A 22,290-nucleotide genomic window follows, 5' to 3' on the forward strand; every position below is an offset into this window, starting at 1 on the left:
GATGCCAGATAGTCCAGTTTCTTCCCGTATAAGTCTGGGTCCCCAGAGTCTCGCCCAGAACTGGAGTTCAGAGCAGTTGGGAGCTTATGTCTCCCTCCCGATTGAAAAAGACAACAGCGTACTCAGTTGCCAGCCCTTTCCGCATGCGCGCGCGCCTCTGTACCTCTACACTTTACTTCTGCATGTCCTCTGATTCTCAGTGTGCTTTTCTCTTTTCTTCTAGTTATAGAATTTCCACTCAGCCAGCCTTCCTGTGGTTCTGGATGATGTCCATTTTGTCTTTTAGTTGTAGTTTTGAAGTGGTTGTGCGAGGCAGCAATTTAAGGTGTTTACCGATGCCGCCATCTTGGTTTCTCCCAGAGATTCTGTTTACGCTGGTCTGGGGAAGGACGTGGGTATCAACATTTTCCAAACTTCACCCAGCCAAGGTTAAGTCAGCAAAGATTGAGATTGGCTGGCTAAAAATACACTTATCCACATTTTAAGTGACTTTTATGTTTGATTCAACCAGAATAACTTGTTGTCTGACCATAATTTGGGGGGGGGGGGGGGGCTGGAGATGGCATGGAGGTGTTACCCTTATGTAACTTTCCTTCAGCATTTCCTGGGCTATGCTTGAATTCATTAAAGCATATTGGATATCTCCAAGGGTGTGATGTCAATTATCTAAAGTCCCTGTTCTTAACATCACTTACAAATTGGCCTTGTGGTCTGTAGCCTCATGAGAACCCACTGTGTGTGCCCAAGAGTGTCTATCTGTTGTGTGCATTTAAGTCTCTGTCTATATATACTAATCCATACAATTTTGGCAGACTTGTTTTCAAAATATCAAATACTTGACCTTTATGACATAATACATTTTGGTTAATAGAAGTTATCTAACCTACCTATATGTCCTATGTATCAGTTTGCTAGGGCTACAGTAAGAAAGTACCACAAAGAAAAATTTGGACACACAGGCAGGTACACAGGGAGAACACCATGTGAAGATGAAGGCAGAGGTGGGGATGATACTTCTATAAGCCAAGGAACCCCAGAGATTTCCAGCAAACCAACCACCAGAAGCCTGGGGAGAGTCATGAAACAGATGCTTCCTCACAGCCCTCAGAAGGAACCAATCTGGCTGACATATTGATCTCTGACTTCTAGCCACCAGAACCACGAGACAATAAATTTCTGTGCTGTAAACCACCCAGTTTGCCATATTTTGTTATAACAGCTCTAGGAAACTAACACAGACCCTTACAGAAAAGTCTGTGATTCATTAATCATTTACCTTTGATGCTTGTCTGTAGTGTTGGGGAGAAGACCCAAAAGTTTGAATAACCTGAACAAGTTAAAGGGTCACTGCTGATCATCATGCAACACATGAAATTTATCACCAGCTGCTTTTTAAATACAAAAAAGAGAAAAATAACAAAACTTTCCTCTTCCTAGCCTAGAAAACAAAACCCAAAAAGCCCAGCTGCCTAGACATTATAGCAGTTAGAAAATTGTCACAATTCTTGCAGCAAAAACATGTCTATTGGTTTTCAAAAATGGGTATTCACAGAAGCTTTGTTAGCAAACCATGAAATCCTCCAGGCACCAGACAAATCCAGTTGCTTTCTCGGTTGGGTACCTATAGGGTGGATTAATTTGTAAAAATTCCAATAAAGCATATAGTATGTGATCTTACAAAATCTCAAGTTGCCAATATTTAAGATTGTGTTTCACTGGCTCAATTCAGAACCTTCTCCGTGGAAGCTGGTCCTCCAGTGGTTCTATGCAATAAAATGATGGCTTAGCCACTAATTAACATTATGGACTGATCATTTCCTATTGCAATATAATGCTCATAGAGAAAAAATTATTGAGGGCAGAATGAAAATTGATCCTGCTGGTGGAGACTGCATACTCTTCTTAGAAACGGAATCACCCACAGTTTGACTTGTTACTACATTTCCTCAACTTTCTCTGAATTATTTCCCCCCTCCAACTTTATATTCAACTTTATTCTCATAAACATCTAAAGCATATTCTGTCTAAGATGCTTTCAGCTCTATGGGAGAAATATTCTTTTAGAACTTGAAGGAAAGGAAAAAAAATAAGAAAAGTAAAGTGAAGAAAATTAAAAAATAGAGAATAAAATATTAAGTTTACTAAGCTTGACAAAGACTATTTCTTGATGTGAGTTCAATTTTCTTCAATTCCTTTTTTTTAAAGTTCTTTTAGGGTTGCCCAGCTGGTGTGGCTCAGTGCTTGAGTATCGACCTATGAACCAGGAGGTCATGGTTCAATTTCCGGTCAGGGCACATACCTGAGTTGCAGACTCAATCCTCAGTGTGAGGCATGCAGGAGACAGCCAATGAATGATTCTCTCTCATCATTGATGTTTCTATCTCTCTCTTCCCCTCCCTTCCTCTCTAAAATCAATAAAAATGTATTTTTTTAAAGTTCTTTTAGCTTTAAGGGAAACAGTCCCAACATCATAACACTGGAAGGGTCAATGAACAAATAAACTAATCCATTATCAAGAGCCAATTAGTCAATGATGGTCAATTCTAGTGCTTTTACTGGAGCTGATAGGAAAGAGGTATTCCATTTTGACAGAGGTGGCAAACTGCTGGTGGCCAGGTGAGTACCACAAAGGAAGAGCCTGCCAGAGAATGAATGAATACAATGAAAATTGGTGACAAGAAATGGAGAAAGGTGGATTCCTAATAACACCATGAGACTCCATAGCTGCTCTACACCAGATACACTTCTAGTCTTCAGGGTCCTGTGAGCTATAAGCACCTTTATGCTTAATTCATTTGTGCTGTGTTACTGTCACGTGCTATTAAAAGAGTTCTAATGAATATAGAACCCTATTAGTGAGATAAATAGTAATTAATAAAAGATGACTGTCCTTTTCTACTCTTTGAAAGGATGTATCCATTCCAAAAATGTTCTAGAAACCATCGCTGGAAGGGAAGAAAAAACTTGTAGATTTATTCTAAAAAGAGGCTGGGGAAGGGGATTAAACTTCTTCTGAATAGCTGCAAGGGTCAAGAGTTGGGAAGCAAAGAAGCCAATTTGGGTTTAAGGCAAGGAAAATCTTTCCACTGTTGAGAGCTGTATAAAATGGACTGGACCGAAGGGGAAATGGAATGGACCGCCTCTTGAATACATTCTACATAATGTCTACTTTCTTCCATTGTCGCTATAGCTACACTGGTCTAAGCAGGCCCAGTTCTACTGTGATCTACTAGAGCCTCCTAAAATCATTCATGCTTTCAACAAACGTTTGTTAGCCTTTACTCTTCCCCAGGCACTATTCGAAATGCTGAGGACTCATAGGGTACAGAACAGACAAAAATCCCTGCCCTCAGTAATGTACATTCTGCCCTAGCCGGTTTGGCTCAGTGGATAGAGCATTGGCTTGTGGACTGAAGAGTCTCAAGTTCAATTCCGGTCAAGGGCATGTACCTTGGTTGCAGGCTTGATCCTCAGCCTGGGATCAAGCCTACAACCAATAGATATATCTCTCTCACATCAATGTTTCTCTCTCTCTTTCTGTCTCTCCCTTTCACTCTCTCTCAAAAAAAAATCAATGGAAACATATCCTTGGGTGAGGATTAACAAACAAACAAAAAGAAATGTAAATTCTAGTCAAACAAACAATAAACAAGTACAATGTACAGCATGACAGATGGTGACACGTGCCAGATAGGAAAGGAGAAGGGAGTACCACATGGATAGGTCCTTGGAAACTGTGACTTTAAGCAAAATGATGTACAAGGAAACCAATTCTACCATAGACTAATATAGACGAGAACGACTGTAGACTATTTCTGGTCACAAAAGCATCATCAAACTTCTAAATAAAGAACCAAAACACTTCTAATATTAAACATTAAGATAAATGTAAGCTATACACATATTTAAGAAAGATAAAAACAAGTAAAACCATTATTTTCCACCCCACTTATTCCAGTTCAGGGTTGCAAATGGCTGGAGCCGCCCCCAGCAGCTCAGGGAGCAAGGCTGGCACACACCCTGGACAGGATGCCCTTCTATTACAAGGTCTCTCTCTCTCTCTCTCTCTCTCTCTCTCTCTCTCTCTCTCTCCTCTCTCTCTCTCTCTCTCTCTCTCTCTCTCTCTCTCACACACACACACACACACACACACACACACACTCAGACTGAAACAATGCAGACACTCAAGTTAACCTCATGTGCACGTCTTTAGGATGTGGGAAGACAAGGAGTACCCCGAGAAAACCGACACAGAGATGGGGAACATGCAAATTCTACACAACAGGGCCCCCTCCCCTCATCTTTTCCCCTCATCAACGCCCCCAGCCGGGCGCCCATGGTCAGGGCTCATGCAGGAGGCAACCAATCAAAGTGTCCCTCTCACATTGATGTTTCTCTCTGTCTCTCCCTCTCTCTTCCACACTCTCTAAAAATCAATGGAAACATATCCTCAGGTGAGGATAAAAAAAAAAAAAAAAGAAATGTCATATCCTATGAAAGACACATCTTGAAAATGCCTAAAGAAAGTTGTCATTATTTCACAGTGAAGGGACTAGAGTCCGTGTTGATGAAAACACCTTGGCGGCTGCAGTGGCTGGCAGTGGCTGCAGCAGAGGGGTAATGGGGCTGGTGCCTTCCCTTGATCAGCCGGGTCGCCTGAAATCCCTCGAGGGATCCCAGATTGGAGAGGGTGCAGGCTGGGCTGAGGGACACCCCCCATGCACGAATTTCGTGCACCAGGCCTATAGTTTCTAAATAAAAAGTGTTGTTTAAAGAAAGCATTGTAGAAAATAAATTGTTTCACTGGAAAAGTATGCATTGTCTACATACAGCATACGGTGCCCAGTTATCTGATTCTACTCCTTCCTTTGAACTATTTTTACAACTTTGAAAGTTTAGATAGGTAACTGATAAACATGCCGACTTTCTGTCTGTTAGGGATTCCCTTCCCCCTTTCACCCACAATCCCCGTGAAAAAACCTGTTTACACATGCAAAAAACATATATGCATTCAAGTGAACATTCCTTTATTTCATATCAATTTGTGCTTTTTTGACTTCCCCTTTGAATAATATGAGGACATGGAACAAGTTAAATAACATTTTCAAAATCTGTTCATTTCTATGTCTGTATAAGAGCCATGATTGTACCTTTTCTGAAAATTATCTTTTGAGAACATAAATTGGTCATTTCACTCCTCAGTGTTACAAGCTTCCCGTTGGATTTAGAATAAATCCCAAACATTTCCCCGGGTGTACAAGGCCCTGCACGGCCTGGCCCCAGCCTGCCCCTCGGGCCTCATCTCCTCCACTCTGCCCCTGGCCAGGACACGCTGACCATTCACCCTTCTCTCAGCCCTGAGAACATCAAGCTTGTTCCTGCTCATGGCTCCCACACCTGCTCTCTCTCAGCCTGGGCTGCTCATCTCATGGACGGCTTTTCTTCATAAGCATAAGTAACTCTCAGCTCAATTGTGCCACCTCAGTGAGATCTTCCCAAACTACTCTTTCAAAAGTAACATCCCCACCCTATTTCTTCATCAGTTATTTCTACTTGAAATAATAGCAGTCTTATGTAGTATATGTCATATATTATAATATTTATTATATAAGTATACTGCATCATAGTTCTTATAAATTATAATAATATATTTATTATATATTATATAAATATAGGGTGTCCCAAAATGTATATGCACATTTTGGATTATTATAAAGGTAGTGTTTATTAAAATACATTTCATTTTCAAAATTGAGCTATCAGCTGTTACAGTGTGTATACAGTTTTTTGGGGGGCACCTGTATATTAATAGTGTTCAGTTAGTTACTAGTTTGTTTATTATCTGCCCACCCCAATTCCATAATAGTAGGATTTGGGAATCTGGTTCCATTATACCCCCAGTGCTTAGAAAGGTACCTAGCATATGGTAGACAGTGAATAAATATCTGTTGAATAACTCCCTGAGTAAATGATGCTTCTGGAAGTAGCGAGGTGCCCGTCACTGGAGGTTTCTAAGCATCTGACAGGGTCATAGAAAAGCTGTAGGCATAAGCTCAGTCACACGACGAAAAGACTGTTAAGGTTCCTTCTTGCACTATCAACCTATGATTTTATGGCCACCACCCCTTTCTGCTATGCACTGAGAAACGCAAAGGAGCATTCCCCAGTCATTTTCCACCAAATGACAGAATGTGCACCCCCTGTTCCTGCTGCAGTATCATCTCAGCATTAAAATGTTGAAGCTAATCAGACATTTAATTTCAAAGTGGAAGGTCATTATCTTGTCACAAAATTTTATTCCAATTACTTTTTTCCTTATTTTATGAAATGAATTAAAAGTAGCACAAAACATTGAGAGATCAAACAGTCAATCAGAAGCTCATTAAATATCATTGAAATTGGTGCAATAAAAAGCATTTCCCATGGCTGACATTATTTAAAAGCCATATTCTGGATGGCTCAAGAAATTGACATGCTGCCAATCAAAAAATCACCCCGTCCATAAATAGCCACTTCCCTTTTAAAAGTTTACTATCTATGTTTTTTCTGAAATACAGAGTAAATATCTACAAGGATTTAAAGCACGAGTGCAATTGCTATCCTACCAGCCCCTATGAGACCCTAAAGAGAAGCTATCAGTAAAGTCACCATCTGATCATGTGGCCCAGCGATTTTCAACCAGTCTTTTTAAAATATGCAATACCTGACTGTTTAGTCAGGGGTACTGACTTCTTTTCCCTTAGATTGTCCAATTTAAAAAATGACAACAGCCCACACAATAGCCATCCGGTGTGAATGAGTCAAAATTATACCTATATTTTTTTGTTAGATCGGCAAAAAATATACTTTTTGGTGTGCTGCAGAATTTTGGTAGTTTATGTATGCCATGAAAAGGGTTGAAAATCACTTATTTAGACTGTAAGCTTACAAAGTGCTACCAGTGATTTTATAAACATTTCAATACATAGCATTTATGTACAATATTCAACTAAGTACAACCCCAGGCAGGAATTAGTAAATCAGTTACATTTTTTTAATTGAGTTCAACTCCACACTTGGAATAAATACCCATTTTCTTTTCTAAAGAGTGAATATCAAGCACTTCATTTTTCTATGGGCCCAGACATAGGTAACTGCTAGCAAGAGGATCTGAAAGCTGATCATTTTTAAATTTATTATATTTTTTCCCTTTAGGAGCCCTCCACCCACTCTCCCACCCCCCACACTTTTTTTTAAAAGCGAAATCACTAATTTCAGCATTTAGTTTTATAGAAACAACCACTTTTTGATATACAGGATGGCAGGTCCTTTCAGTTGGAAAAATATAACAACAGAAGTATTATTCCCAGTCTCTTACGGTGATTTAAGTGATGAAGATGATACAAATTAAAAATGCATAAGCAAAAGAGGAAGCTCTGGGGATAGGAAATTACTTCTTCAGTAAGAATTCTACCCCCCCCCCCCCCCCCACACACACACACACACTGCCACTACCCCGATTTCTTTTCAAAAGCCTGGACTTACTGGCAAATTATCTGGGAGTAAAGTGGGAGGGAAACATTTCAATGCAAAATTCAGAACTGCTTTACAGAAAGAAGAGTGTGGGGAGGTTTGTTATCATTTATTTCCTCCGGTATATCATTCAATTTCAGCTGTCTAGCATCTCAGAAGCAGCTCCCCCATTTCTCACTTATGTGCCTAAGAAACATCTTCCTGGCATCTCATTCTCTCTCCCTGTCTTTCACCAGCATTTCATTATTTTTTAACTGTCCCTCTCATGCTTGTCTCCCTTTTTCCCAGTGATCCACGTGTCCTCATTTAGCAGATTTCAGAAGCCAGGGAGAAACGTTGCAAATAATGTTAAATATGATTAATATCTTGAATTCCTTGAAATATGACATGCATGAGTTACAATGAAACCTCTTTTATTTCCCCATGAAATGCTTTTGCATAATGAGAAAGAAAATGTCCTCTATGCCCTAATCAGCCCTGACAGTTCCTGGACTCCCAAATACTTTTATTTATGGCATTATTTATTTCATCTCTAATAAATGGAGGTTGGGTAGGAAGCACAGCACGGTCTGAGGCTGCAGGAGAAAGGGAGACTATCCAGGGTGGAGGAACACAGAAGCTGAATCAGGAAAGAGAGAGAAGGCTTCGAAACAAGGGAGGAGCTGCGGGAGATGAGAAGCCAAAGACCTGAACCCCCAGAAAGAGAAAAATGGGTCATTCCCCAAGACTAAAAGGAAAGCTATGAAAACCAACATAACTTCCCAGTGGAAAGATGAGGGTCATTCATCAAGGAGAGGGTCATTCCAACCTGGAGAAAAGAGATTGAAGAATGGGAAAACAAACCTGGAAGAGGGTATGCTGATATTGAAGTTGGCCTAGGGGAAGGGGGATTTGCTCTAAAAAGTGGCTGGGAGACATCTCTAATGCCATGGGACCCCCCCTCCAAACCACAGAAGCTCTTCTCTCATTGGTGTCCTCCAGAAACCGTGGCCTGGTGGCCCAGATGCAGAGAGGAACTGCCTGCTCAATGCAGAGTGAGAGCTCTCCGGCCAGCTTGGCCCTACAAGCACATATATACATATACATATACATATACATATACATATACATATACATATACATATACACATACACATACACATACACATACACACACACACTTTGGGAATAATTATAAAGGTAGTGTTTTATTAAAATACATTTCATTTTCAAAATTGAGAGCTATCAGCGGTTAAAGTGTGTATACATTTGGGGGCGGGTGGACACCCTGTATATCAAATAACATTTGAAAGTATCTGATCACCATCCCAAAGGGAAGTGTCAGGTCATATTTTACCCTCAATTGCACAGAGAGTCTATCTGCTACGGAAAGAAGTGAGGATGTGAATTCAAACGATCTAGATGCACTTGTGTGGCTTTGAGCTTCTTCCTTGAGGAGCCTCGGTTTTCTCATCTGTAGAATGGGGGAAATGATTCTGCTGTGCGCTCTCTGGGCCCCTACAGAAAACTAACGAAATCATGTGCAAATGCAACGCCCTGTGCACTCTTATGACCAGCATGAACTCCAAGGCCCCTTGCTGGGTGTGGGCAGAACCCTGGGCGCGCAAACAAGGCGCAGCAACCCGGGTCAAGCCCTTCAACATGCGCAAGGCTGGGGGGAGGGGGGCTAATTCCCGATCTGGGGAACTGGCTGGAATCCCTTTGCAAGGCGCGCACGCACGCACGCACTCTAGCCACCCCGCCCCGTCTGTCCCAACTACCGCCAGCCTCGCCGAGCAACGCCAGGAGTTTGGGGTAGTGTGTGTGTAGGGGTGCCAGGAGCTACTTCCCGAAACTGGACGCCGCCAGCAGCCCAAGCCTCGACTCTACATCTGGGACTCCGAAGTCTCACCTAGGCTGAAACCTCCCGGTCACCAGGTCGCCCTCGGGGGGTCCCCCCACTGTCCCCATTCCCCTTCCCCCACCCCGTCGAAGGCGCACCCCGCGGGCGGCGGCGGCGGCGGCGGCGCCAGGCCCCGCCCCTCCCCCATTATCATTAGCAGCTATTACCCTAAACACTTGCTCTTGACTTCCTTTCTCCCTCCAGGCATTGGCGAGGCGGCCTGTCAATCAGCTCTCGGGCGGCAGCCCCCCGCGCGGGGGCTCAGCGATGCCAGGCTTAGCGACAGGCGGCAGTGACGGCGGCGGCGGCCACGGCACAGACACACACCCTCCCGCACGCGCGCGCTCGGGCCGCGCCGGCGGACGGGCGGCGGAGGCACCCTCGGAGCCCGGCGCCGGGCGGGGAGGGGGCGTGCGGCCGGGGACCGGCCCCGAGGCGCAGCATGGAGGAAGACCTGCAGCCAGCGGAGGAGGGGCCCAGCGCCCCCAAAATCTACAAGCAGCGCAGCCCCTACAGCGTCCTCAAGACGTTCCCGGGCAAGAGACCGGCGCTGGCCAAGCGCTACGAGAGACCCACCCTGGTGGAGCTGCCGCACGTCCGGCCGCCCCCGCCGCCCTTCGCGACGCGCGCCGCCGGCTCCATCAGCAGCAGCGAGCCGCCGCCGCCGCCGCCGTTCCCGGCGCAGAGCACCTACCCCCCGGGGCCCGGCCGGGCGGCCGCCGCCGCCGCCGCCCCCTCTTCGTCATCGCCTTCCGCCGCCTCCCAGGGCCACCTGAGGACTCCCGCCGCCCCCGCCGCCTCCTCATCTTCGTCTTTCGCCGCCGTCGTCCGGTACGGCTCGGGTCCGGCGGCCGCCGCGGGCAGCAGCAGCGCCGGCAGTGACGGTGCGAGCCTGGAGCTCAGCGCAGGTACCAACTCTTCCGCGCAACTTTCCTTCCCGCTCAGGCCGGGGGGAGGGGTGGGCGCCGGGGAAGGGGGACGGCGGACTACCCTCCCGCGCCGCGGGCCCGGCAGGCGGGGCAGGAGGGGTGGGGGGTGAACACCCAGCTAAGAGGCGCGGCGTCCGAGCGCACCCCGGAGGCCTCCCCGCGCGGGCAGCAAGTTCTGGGGGGCTCCGCAGCGCTGCCGCCGCCGCCGAATCCCGGGCTTCCGACGGCGCGCGCCTCCTAACAGGTGGCTCCGCCGCTCGGGTCCGGCGTGGCGCCCGGCAAATGCCCGGGTGGCCGGGCGGCGGCGGCGGGGATGGGGCGGGGACGCGGGAGGCAGCCGTGGCCGCCGAGGCCGCAGCCCGGAGTGGAGACCGGACACCCGAGGGTGACAGCCGCGGCCGCTCCCGGAGAATCTTGAGCTGCTCCGGCGATCTGGGGGGGACGCCCTCCCTTCCTAGCCTCCGCTGCCGCGATATTTTTCCTTCCACTTCTTCCCTTCGCCTCCCTCTCTCCGTTCGTTTCTCCGTCTCTCTCTCTCGTCCTCTGCCTCCTGGTCCTGTTTTGCTCCTCTTGGATGCACTCTGCGCCGCGGTCTGCTCGGCTGGCTCTGGTGCGCGCGTTGCCTCTGCTTCTGTGTCTTTCCCCCCCCCCCCCACCCCACCCCAAAGTCTCAGCCCGGCCCGTGGGCTCCTCTGCCCCCGCCACCAGGTGGAACTGGCGCTCGACCCCGCGGCCCACCTCCGGGAAGGAGGCATCCTGCCCCCCGCCCCAGCCGCGAGAGCCCGGGCGCTCCCGGCCCTGGCACACAAACCCCCACCCCGCGCGCCTCCCCGCCGTGGGACCCTGCTGCGCCGCGGGGTCTCCCGCCCCGGAGCGTCTGGGCCGGGGCCTGCAGAAATGCCTCGGGGAGCGGGGTCCACCCCAGGGTACCAGGTTCCTCTCCTTCACCTGGAGCCTGCGGGGCGGGGTGGGGGAGGAGGGGGAGCCCTGGGGAAAGGCCAGCCCTCCTGCCTGGCAGCGGGAGGGAAGGTGGGCCAGCATAGCCCGGGGCCTGCGAACCAGGGCCCTCTCTGCTCCCTGAGGACATGCAGGCAAACACGTTTTTCTGGCTCATCAGAACTAAAAGTTCCTGCTCAGGCCTTTCAGGACACTTGAGAGGCCCCTTGCCCCAAATTCTGCATATCAATGTGTCCAGGGCTTTATTTCTCATGAAAATCCGAGCATTGTCTCTAAATGAGTTCTAGGTGCCCGACGCCAATGTTGTGTTGTTTGTCAATATTTTGACACTTGAAGGATTGGTTTTGAGAAAGAAAATCTAATTGCAGGTTTTAGTGAAGACTTGTTTTGTTACATACCTCACTGATCTGGAGATGTTTGGCTGCTTTGAATGGGGTTCTTCTGTGGGTGTCCTTATGGTTCACTGTGGTGTTTTGTTTGTTTCAGTTGCTCTTGGCCCCAGTATTCTGTTGTGTTTTTAGATTCATTCTCAGGTTACTTGCCCACTTTTATTTTCCTCTTTATTCTTCTGTTTTACCCCCGGGAGGGGTTTGTGTTCTTTCTCCCGGGACTTGATTTGTTCATGCCCATTTTTATTCCCCAGCGCTGCTTTATCTTCCTATATTTTTATTTTGTTTTTCAGAAGTTTGAATCCTTTTCCTGTTTTCTATATTTTGCTTAACTCATTTGCATAACCTCAGTTCCACCGTGTTCATTCGGGTTTTTCCCTCTCCTTTTGCTGTCCTGTTTAGTCTATTCTCATCTTGCTTTCTCTTGTCAGTCATTGCTGACTTTTAGTCTTTTACTTCCTTTTATACACAATAAACCTGCCCCTCTCATTTCCACGTTTACCTGTAGTTTTATTTTAACCTTGCTTTTTCCTTCTTTTCTCTGCACTAGTCACTTGCTATCCTGTCCATAGTCTTTCCTACTCTGGCACTTTCCCTGCTGCGTACATTCACAAGTAGTTTTGTGGGGGGGGTTTTCCTTTCTCACCATGTTCTAAATGCTCTCTTTTCGTGTTTCTTCTAATGTCCTATTTAGTCTACTTTGTCTCTGTCCCCAGGTGGAAATCACATCACTCAATCTAAAGAAGTAAAAAGGGGCTTGTTGATGCCCCCTTTTATTTTCAAGGCTTCTTTTTTCTTCTTCTTTTTTTTTTTAGAGGTCATAGAGTGGTAAGTTTGATAACACCAAAGGTCAGGATACCACGTGCTTGGTCTGGAGGGAAAATATAGCCCATGGTACTAGACATCATGAATTGTGTTCCTATTAATCACTGATGGACAAGGCCATCTCTTAACAGGCACAGTGATGTGAGTGACCATCAGAGGGACAGTCGCCTGAGGTGCTGATTGGCTTGTTGATGAACTAGTGGTTCCACTCTGAACCAATGAGCATGTGTGCTCAGAGGGATGACCATTTAAGCATACTGGGTGGGGGTGGGGTGGGGGTGATCACTTATTTGTTGCCCCCTAACAAAAGTGTTATTGCAATTTTCTCAAACCACCTGGTAAAGAAAACTGAAAATAGTCAGAACATCAGTGTGATTAAATGAGTCAAGGATAGAAGAAGAGAGATAAGTGTGTCCAGAGTAAATGCAGTGAAAAGATGAAAGGGTTGAAGTGAATCTTATGTATGGGCCATAAACCATTGAGAGGAGAAATATGTGATTAAAAATAAATTTTTTTCAACATTCTTATAAAATATCATGAAGAGTGTAATTTTCCTTAAAAGGGGGGATATACCATGGTTTTAAAACATATTTTTCCTCTGTGGGAGGCTTAGAGTTAAAACCCACGTAGATCTTGATATGCAGCCTAAATTTGGCATCAGGAAATGGGAAATTGCATCTTTAAGCAGAGTACAATCAAAAATGAATTACAATAAATCCTATATAATTGCATAGGTCATTCTCTTTAATGAGATTTTATTAACCTGACTGTCAAGCTTTTGAGTCAGGCAGATATTTTATCTTCTTCAACTGATAAAAGTGTCAGCTATAAACCACCATATAAATATTCATAAATCTACACATCTGTGGCAGCCTATCAGCATCATTCTTTTGGACATTAAAAGCATTCTAATTACTTTCTGTCTAGCAGAGCTGAAATGCTGCCTGTTATAGTATGTGCTTGGCAGGCATGATTGCTTTTGTTTGCCATCACAAATAGCAGCATCCTATTTTATATACCGATGGTCCAGAAAATATTCAGGGATTGACTGAGCAGGATGAGTATTAGGAAGCACCATCTGGTTTTGATAGCACCAAGTATATTAACTCATCTGTTAATTTTTGACACATCATTGATTTATTTATTTAGAAAAATTGCATCCTGTTTTGCTGTGTTGATGTTTGCCATTACGGAAAAAAAATAGGATGACATTTTTTTTAAAAGACATAGTTCATTGATTTAAGACAAGGGTGATGCTTCCAAAGAGGCCTTCATTTTCTAACTTTCTATGCCATGACGTCCTTTCTTAAAAAGAAGTTATATTAATGTTTTAAGGAAATTAATCTATTTTGAACTAGCTGGAAATCCTTTGGGTAGGTATACTGTATAAATACATAATAGTAGGTCACACAAAAATTTTTCGGCTTCTGCATTTTTAATATTAATAGATTTCACCCTTGGCTGGGCTAAAATCAAAAGGTTACCACTAATCTCAACGGCTGTGATCTCCTTCATAGAAACAGAATACTCTTGGGGGTATGCTGTGATGGACAAATTCCACCCAAGGCTTTGCTTACAAAGAAGGACATTAAAGTAGGAGCCCTGGGTTTGATTGCTGACTTCCTATCCGTCTTATTCACTTACAGATTCAAGATGGATTAAACCACTTAAATTCAGAAAAATTCTAGAAATGAAATTTGGTAATTAAAAAAATAATCATGGGTTCAGGTTCTGGAATCAGAGTAGGTACAATTTGCAGCCTGATAATCTCCCAACAGACTGCACAATAAAGCAAAATAAGTTAGACGGAAGTGGTCATTTTAGGGTGGTTTGTGACTGACATTTTATGTGTCTATCAGAGAAGTTAGGGATAAAATAAGTAGTTTTAAAGTCCCTTTGTACTTCTCGGCCATCATCTGAGTGGAGCATTCTGTGACTAGGGGGGGAAACAGTTTAAAAATTCCAAATACACGTTCACACTTTGCACAATTAAGAATCATGGATCAGTGGCCATTCAAATGTGTGCCTATGAAAACAACTTTTCTCCATTTCTTAGCGATAACGGGCATAGCACAACACTTGCATTTCTAATTACGTTCTGTCTGGAAAGCTGAAGTATTGCTGGCTGCAATATGTATTAAGTGGAAGATTTACTGTTTTCTACCAAGTGTAATAGTAATATTTTTCATCACACTCTTCAATGTATTGATATTAAAACTATTCAAATATTTTAACATGCTAAAAAGAGAAGAAATTCCATTTTAACGCTTATAGTTGCTGTTTTTGCATATGTCAAGTCTGAGAATGAAGCATTTAAAAAAAACTGCAGGCAGAAACTTATTTATGGTTGTAGCTATTCTCTGATATTCTGAGTGCACTTTAATACATTATCTTCATAATGTAGAGTATTACATAATGATTCCTTTTTCAGCATATTACGAGTTTATCCTTCAATTAAGAAAACAAATCATACTTGTCCCTAAGTCAGATTCTTTTCCCTTAAATCTATACCCTAATGTGATTTATCAATATGATTAAAACTACTGAGTCTTATTTAGGATAGTGAACAAATATATTGAGCAATCTTTTCTAGACAATTCTATTTTAACCTTCCCTTTCATATTTTGTTCCTTTCATCAAGGTTATGTTAACAGTGTATAGGCTGTAAATCAATTGGGACGATGCTGATTAAAATGCAAACAGTAAATACAACTTCAGGTCTAGAATAGGATTATAGGATTAAAATGAATGAAAACTGCTAGCGTGCTAGAATTGAAAATTCCCAATCAATATCATCCTTTGATTTTACTAATAAAAGAACAAAAACCCGGAAGTAAAGAAATGAGGGGGCAACATCTTAACCCTCCCCCGTTAAATGGTTCAACTGTTCACTATCTTGTTTTTGGTCATGGTGAAGAAATGATACCCAAATATTTGAGGTCTTTCCCCCATTAAGTTTTGAATCACGGGCTCAATTCTTCACTCCACCTGGCAGGGGGCGGAAGGGTCGTCAGTTCCAGTGGTCTGTGTGTAGAGATACTTGCCGTGTCCATATCCCCTTTTCTCCAGGGCAGGAAATAGACTACCTTGGTGGCATCTTCAGCCCAGTTCCCAGCCCATCTATCCATTCTGGCTTGAAACTATGCCCGGCATCTGGTTCCTCCTTTAGCCCTCAAACTAGTGGTGTAACACAACAGACCTTGGTCTATTATTTGTGGGATTCGGGGCAGGAGTACAAAGGCAAGCCCACATACCATATATCTAAATAATTAAAAGACCTACTCAAGCTGACAAACAAAAACAGGTTCTATCTGTCTACCCTGGCAAAGACACCAGCATCATGACCACGTTTGACTTGCAGCCAGCCCATGGCCTTCTGTTGCCACCCCCAGTGTCATCTTCCTGTAGCCGGGACCTCATATGCGCACACGTATGGATGCCCCAGTTGAAACTTCCAAGCTCTGGCACCATGGTGTGTCTTCGGGAAGATGGCTCAGGGAAGAGACCAGCCCTTGGGGCAGTTTGACTAGGGAATTCCATTCCTCTCTGTGGGGAGAGTGTGGGCTAGAGGGGGAGGGTCTAGGCCGGGGCCCTCCTGCCTGTGTCTAGGGCAGTACTCCTAAGAGTGAGGAGGCACCAAGCCAAGAAGAAAATGCTGCTGTGGCCTCCCAGCCCGCTTACAGTGGTCTTGCCACCCCCACCCAAGTAAATCTGGCACTGCCCTGAACTAATAAGAGCCTCTGTTTGTTTACAGGGGTCCCTCATGCATTCAGTAAATAGCATTTCTTGAGGTACTATGCCGGCCCTCGGACCCCAGTGCACTCCATCCCACTGTGCTCACGGAAAGTAGTCTTTATTCCTCTCCTGAACCTGAGAGCGCCGGCCTCTGTGTGCTGACTTCTGATTGTTTCGGAGGGATCTGGGGACGGTAGCATTGTGTGGATTTGGGGGAATATGAGGGGTGCTTCCTGTATGCCAGGTAAATCGAAACAGGAGATGTGGACCCCCCCCCCCCCCGTCCCCTCTAATTCTCCCAGTACCTTAATTACTTCAGGAAAGAATAGTAAGAAAAAAGCACCCTAGCGGGTTTGGCTCAGTGGATAGAGCCGTGGACTAAAGGGTCCCCGGTCCGATTCTGGCAGGGGCACGTACCTGGTTGCAGGTTCGATCCCCGGCCCTGGTCGGGGCGCGGGAGGAGGCAACCAATCCAATCAATGAGTCTCTCTCACATCTATGTTTCTCTCTCTCTGTCTCTTCCCCTCCCTTCCACTCTCTAAAAAGAAAATCAATGGAAAAATATCCCCAGGTGAGGATTAACAAAAAATAAATAAATAAAATTTAAAGAAAAAAGCAAAGTGGAGCATGGAGGTTTCTGAAGGGTGGTTTCATTGGTCATATATCCTGGATTTCTGGAGAAATCAATTTCTAATCACAACTGTTCTGGTTCCTTGTTCCCATAGAAGCCCTGGAGGATCTCACCATTTTTCATTTTAAAAGTTGTGGGGGGTTTTGTTTACTTGTTTATTTTCAGGGGGGAAAAATATAGCTAGTCAACATTTTCAGAGACAGCAAGTAGCTGGTTACACTTCTATCATAAACAACAGTTAATTGACACCAAAAATCTACAATTTTGTTTGTTGCCATTATTCTGGGGGGGGGGGGGGGGGAGGGAGGAGTCTGGGAAGGGAGAAGCTTCCTCTTACCACTCTAAAAGCCCTAAAACGTGTGTGTGTGTGTGTGTGTGTGTGTGTGTGTGTCTCTCTCTCTCTCTCTCTCTCTCTCTCTGTACTTATAAGTAGCTCATCCATGCTGGGTGGTGGTCAGGAAAGAAGGGAATCTACCTTGTGACATTTATATTTAGATGAATTTTCAAGACATTTAGACAATATTAAATCACATTTCCACAGTTTTGGGGTGGTTTTTTTTTTTTTCTCTTTTGTTTTTTCAGTGAATTGATTGCTTTCTCTTTTTGCTCTTTGCTTTCGCTGATTAACAGTTAATATGCTTTAGAATTCGTGTATGTGAGCAACTGGCATTCTCAGCACATGCCATTTTAGGAGATGTGGCAACCTGACGGAAGAGGCACTACTGCTTTTCAGATGACGCTGTTATAGATCAGCCTAAACATTGGCCTTGACGAGAACTCCAAGTTGGCCGAGAAATTAGAAGGAGCAGTGGGCACAGATAGTGGATGGCACGTGCAGTGTTGCTCTGGGGCTCCTCACGGTATGCCTGATGGGCCCACTCTCTGTTTTATCTCAGGTGTCTAGTGAGCTCTTCAAAAAGACTTATCTTTCTTCTCCATTTGTATCTGGGAGCAGCGTACTCTCGGCAGGGATTGTACCAGCTGATTAATAGCAAGGGCGAGAGGGCACTCCAGAAATAGAAGTAATGATTGCTCTAAGCCCTCCTATCAATGAGAAATCGAGTCTGCAGTGGCTGGCTCGATTCATTAGAGGAACGACATTAATGAAGCCGTAGGTGTGAGTTCAGACCTGTGCAGGCCAGTTAATGCCACAGGGAGGGAAATCTCTCCGCGGGGCCCAAAGGCACACCGTCCAGCCGTGTCCCAGAGGAAGGGGCTGGGGACACCTCCTCAGGCACCCCACCAGGCAGAACAGCAGGAAGCTGTGCATCCCATTAAGAGCGCATTCTCCAGGTCACCTTGATACGTGATGGTAGAAATGCATATTATTAACATTTTTTAATGGTAAACTCAAAATTGGGGACTTGGCTTATCTCTTGGCTTTGGCTGCTGGTCTCTAACGTGTCCCTTCCTGTGTTTCAGAGAGTCGCATGATCTTGGATGCCTTTGCCCAGCAGTGCAGTCGAGTGCTTAGCCTCCTAAATTGTGGAGGCAAACTTCTGGACTCCAGCCATTCTCAGTCCATGATTTCTTACGTGAAGCAGGAAGGCTCAAGTTACACGGAAAGGCAGGACCCGTGTCACGTTGGGAAAGGGGTCCACAGTCAGACTTCAGACAGTGTGGACATAGAGATGCAATATATGCAAAGGAAACAACAGACGTCTGCCTTCCTGAGAGTTTTCACGGACTCCCTACAAAATTACCTGCTCTCGGGGAGCTTTCCAACCCCAAACACCTCATCGGTCAGCGAGTACGGCCACTTGGCCGACGTGGACCCTCTGTCAACCTCTCCCGTGCATACCCTAGGAGGCTGGACCTCCCCGGCAACGTCTGAGTCCCATGGTCACCCGTCGTCTTCTACGCTGCCCGAAGAGGAGGAGGAGGAGGAGGAGGAGGAGGAAGGCTACTGCCCCAGGTGCCAGGAGCTGGAGCATGAGGTCATTTCCCTGCAACAAGAAAATGAAGAGCTCCGAAGGAAACTAGAGAGCATCCCAGGTACCCTGTCACGTTACTTACAAGACAACTGCAACTTCTTTCTTTCCATTGTCTCATCTGTGTGTGTGTATGCATGCACGTATATATGTTGTTTGTTTATTTGTTTTTGGCCAGCGATGTAGAAAAGTTGGAAAAACAGGTATGGACAGGGTACCCTTAGCCTGCCTGCGTCAAACAGAAATTTCAGGATGAGCCACTAGCCTTGTCCTGTCTGTGTTTAAGCCACCACATTCTTGGGTATAGGCCTGAAGGCCATAGTCACACTGGAAGATGTCTCTGTGGATATAAAAGTGATCCCTAGGTGTGGTACAGTGAGATCGGAATAGGCCGAGTACTGTGAGCCTGGGTTTCCTTAAAAAAATGACCTTGTTCCTTTTGTATTTTTACAGACATTGATATATGTGTTTTATTAATCAGTGATAGAAATTAAATTAAATGATACCTTCAGAGAGACCGGGCTCAAGTAGTAATGAACAAATGAACTCTTCTAGTCCATCAGTTTCTTACCTTTCTTGTTAAGTTTCAACAGGCAGGGTCTCTTTTTAGCATGCAAACTCCTCCGTAAAGTTAATAAGCAGCTGTAAACTAAAAGGAATAGATCGAAGACAGACCAGTAATTAGTCTGATCCCAAACTATTTGTGCCCCTGGCAAAATATGAGGCATTTTCTGCCTCTTAGAGATACTAGATTTGCACAAAAGTAAAAGTCACCTTTATGGCAAGGTACTGATTTTGCTTATGTATTTGAATTCATGCCTGCATGTCTGTGGCTGACAAAAGATATTATGCCCTGGCCAGTGTGGCTCAGTTGGTTGGAGTATTGTCCTGTGCACCCAAAGGTTGCTGGTTTAATTCTCGGTCAGGGTGCCTTCGGTCAGAGTGCGTATGGGAGGCAACCAGTCATTTCTCTCTCCTCTCCCCTCTCCTCTCCCCTCTCCCTTCTCCTCTTTCCCTAAAAAAAAGAAAAAAATATATATACACGTTTTTTAAAAAGATATTAAGATCATTAGCTAGAGCAGTATCTTCTAACCTCTTTAATTACATAGCCATTGATAAAAATTTTTGAGCACCAATGTACACATTTATTGGTTAATTACATAGTACGTGTTCTACTCTACTAATACATTGTGTTCAAAATAAAGCATACATAATAAATTTAAACCTTTTAAAATCCTCACTTGAGGATATGTTTCATTGATTGTTTTAGAAGGGGCAGGGAGAGAAACATTGATGTGAGATAAAAACATTGATGGTTGATTCCCATATGTACCCACAACCTAGGTAAGGGATCACACCTGCAACCTTTTAGTGGTACAGGACAACTGAGCCACCCAACCAGGGCTACATTTAAATTTTTGAAAGCTGATACATAAATATAAACCCAAGTTACTTTTTTTCCTAACTCAGTGTCTTTGTGCCACCCAATTACGCGGCTGAATCTAGAAAGGGCATGTTGAAAAAAGTTACCCACTTGTTTATTAGTACACATAGGAAGCAAAAACAAGTGTGAAGAATTGCCAAATCAGAAATTTATTTCCTTTTTATTTAAAAGAAATTTTCAAGTAGACCTAAGGTTTGGTTCAGAATATTTTTGAATTAGATTTAATACAGTAGTTTTATGGGAGAGAAGCAAGAGGTACAGTAAATCCATTCTCTCTTTTGTGTTTGAGCCCTGGGGTTAGATACAGAGTCACGGTGTCTGTTGCCAGGTTGCCAGGTATTCCACCAGGTTGGCACTGAGTGCAGGAGAGAGACTGAGTAGAACTCCAAGTCTGAGAGATATGGGTGCAGCTAACACATTGTGGGATTTTACAGCTTTCACAGTTCCATAAGTCATGGTCGATTAACCATGGGTTTTACCCCCAAAGGGGTATTTTCCATTTTACTCCCCACTCCTTCCCTTTCATTGAGGGAGAAAATCATGACCTGGAGACCAACCAATTGTGGATACTTATATCAGCTATTCAGAACTGTGGGTAAGAGTTCTAGAGTGCAAGGTCTGGTGACATAAATGTCCAGGGTATTATTGCCTAATTCCTAATCCTAAATATTTGGCAAACCATCTGTCCTTGGCAAGTTCTAAGCAAATAGGGGGTTTCAGTCCACCTCTCATTTCCTGAATCTGTCCCAGATGAAATGTCTGTGTTTGGGGGTAGCTCATCACAGACCTGCCACTAATCATTGTCCTTGTCTACTTCCCAGGAAGACAGAAATGCTGCAATTTCTTGAGCCCTCTTGATGCTCAGACATTGAATAGCACAGGTTGATATTAGCTAATTACTATTACTGTAAGCATTTCAGCCCCGTTGATAACCCTGAACTTGAACCAATAGACATTTTACATGGAGAACAATGATTGCTTTAATGATCTATACTGAAACCCAGCTATAGAGATGAAAATCAGTTTTGACTATTATGAATAGAAAATAATGACTGTGAAGTGCAGGAAATAATAATTTATTTGTGATTACTCTATGCAAGTCCTCACTACCTGGGGACACCTTAACACTGGGCATCAGGTTGAACATGTCACTTGGAGCTGAAAACTCGACTCAAAAGGGACGTCACTGCCCTCTTGCCTTCATCTCCCAACTTCTGTTTTGGCTAAACAACCAACCAGGCTGATGATCACCCAAGAATCCACTTTTCACTCTATGAGCTATCTGTTTTGAGGGGGGAAATCTGTTCTTTTTAGATACCTACTTGAAGTAAAATGCAGCAAGTAGTACTCTGGGTTTGCATATAACAAGAGTATTTTGCAAGCAGTAACTTTCCAGTGTAATGTGGGATCAGTGTCACGCTTCCCACTGGCCCCAGCAGGCCTCTGTTGTCCTGGAGGCCAGTACATTTGCATGGAAGGACCTGGGACTTTCTTCCGGTGGAACCTAGTTACAGCCAATCAGAATGGATGATTATAATGAGACTAGGGGCCCAGTGTACGAATTCATGCACCTTGAAAGGAACTGTGGGTTGCGAGGCTGCGGTGGGCACAGGGGTGGGTCTCGGCCCATCCTCCGTGCCCCTGTCCTGCCCCTCCCGCCATGGCCCCTGGTCCCCTGTCTGCTGGCAGCCCCGCTCCTGCTGCCTCTGTTCCCACATGCTGACAGCATCAGCCCCACTTGTACCCACTGATGGCACAGAGTGATTGGGGCCGGCCCCAGCAGCAGGTTTGAGCGGCAGCTGCTGCCCTGATCACCCCTCAGGAGCAGGGGGAGGTGGAGAAGTCCTGAGGGGTGATCGGGGCCAGCAGCAGGTGCGAGCAGTGACTCTGGCGCCAGCAGCGGGTGCAAGCACCGGGTGAAACCACGGCGAGCAGGAGCAAAGAATTTTCAGTAACCACCAGAGGCTCGCCCTGATGACAGCGACTGGCGCCCCGCCTTGGTCTGGCACCCCTGCTCACCTGCTCCACCATCCCGCTGCAGCCAACACCCGCCAT

The 22,290-nt window shown here is 45.1% G+C and overlaps 1 protein-coding gene across 3 annotated transcripts in view; it reads left to right on the plus strand.

Moving 5' to 3' along the window:
- Positions 1-8,683: 8,683 nt before the first annotated feature.
- BEND4 (BEN domain containing 4) overlaps positions 8,684-22,290 on the plus strand; it is a 49,396-nt gene continuing 35,789 nt past the window's right edge. Inside the window, exons 1-3 of one of the 3 annotated variants that reach the window (XR_013813617.1) lie at positions 8,684-9,429; positions 9,599-10,302; positions 18,283-18,855. Coding sequence is in view for 2 of the 3 variants with exons in the window: in XM_079773414.1 (XP_079629540.1) it covers positions 9,837-10,302; positions 18,283-18,855 (1,039 nt within the window). In the remaining variant the exon portion in view is untranslated. The remainder of the gene's footprint in view (positions 9,430-9,598; positions 10,303-18,282; positions 18,856-22,290) is intronic. The other 2 variants (XM_079773414.1, XM_079773413.1) reach the window with 2 other exon arrangements.

The sequence above is a fragment of the Cnephaeus nilssonii genome (assembly GCF_951640355.1).
Source record: "Cnephaeus nilssonii genome assembly, chromosome: 1".
Classification (NCBI taxonomy): Eukaryota; Metazoa; Chordata; class Mammalia; order Chiroptera; family Vespertilionidae; genus Cnephaeus; species Cnephaeus nilssonii.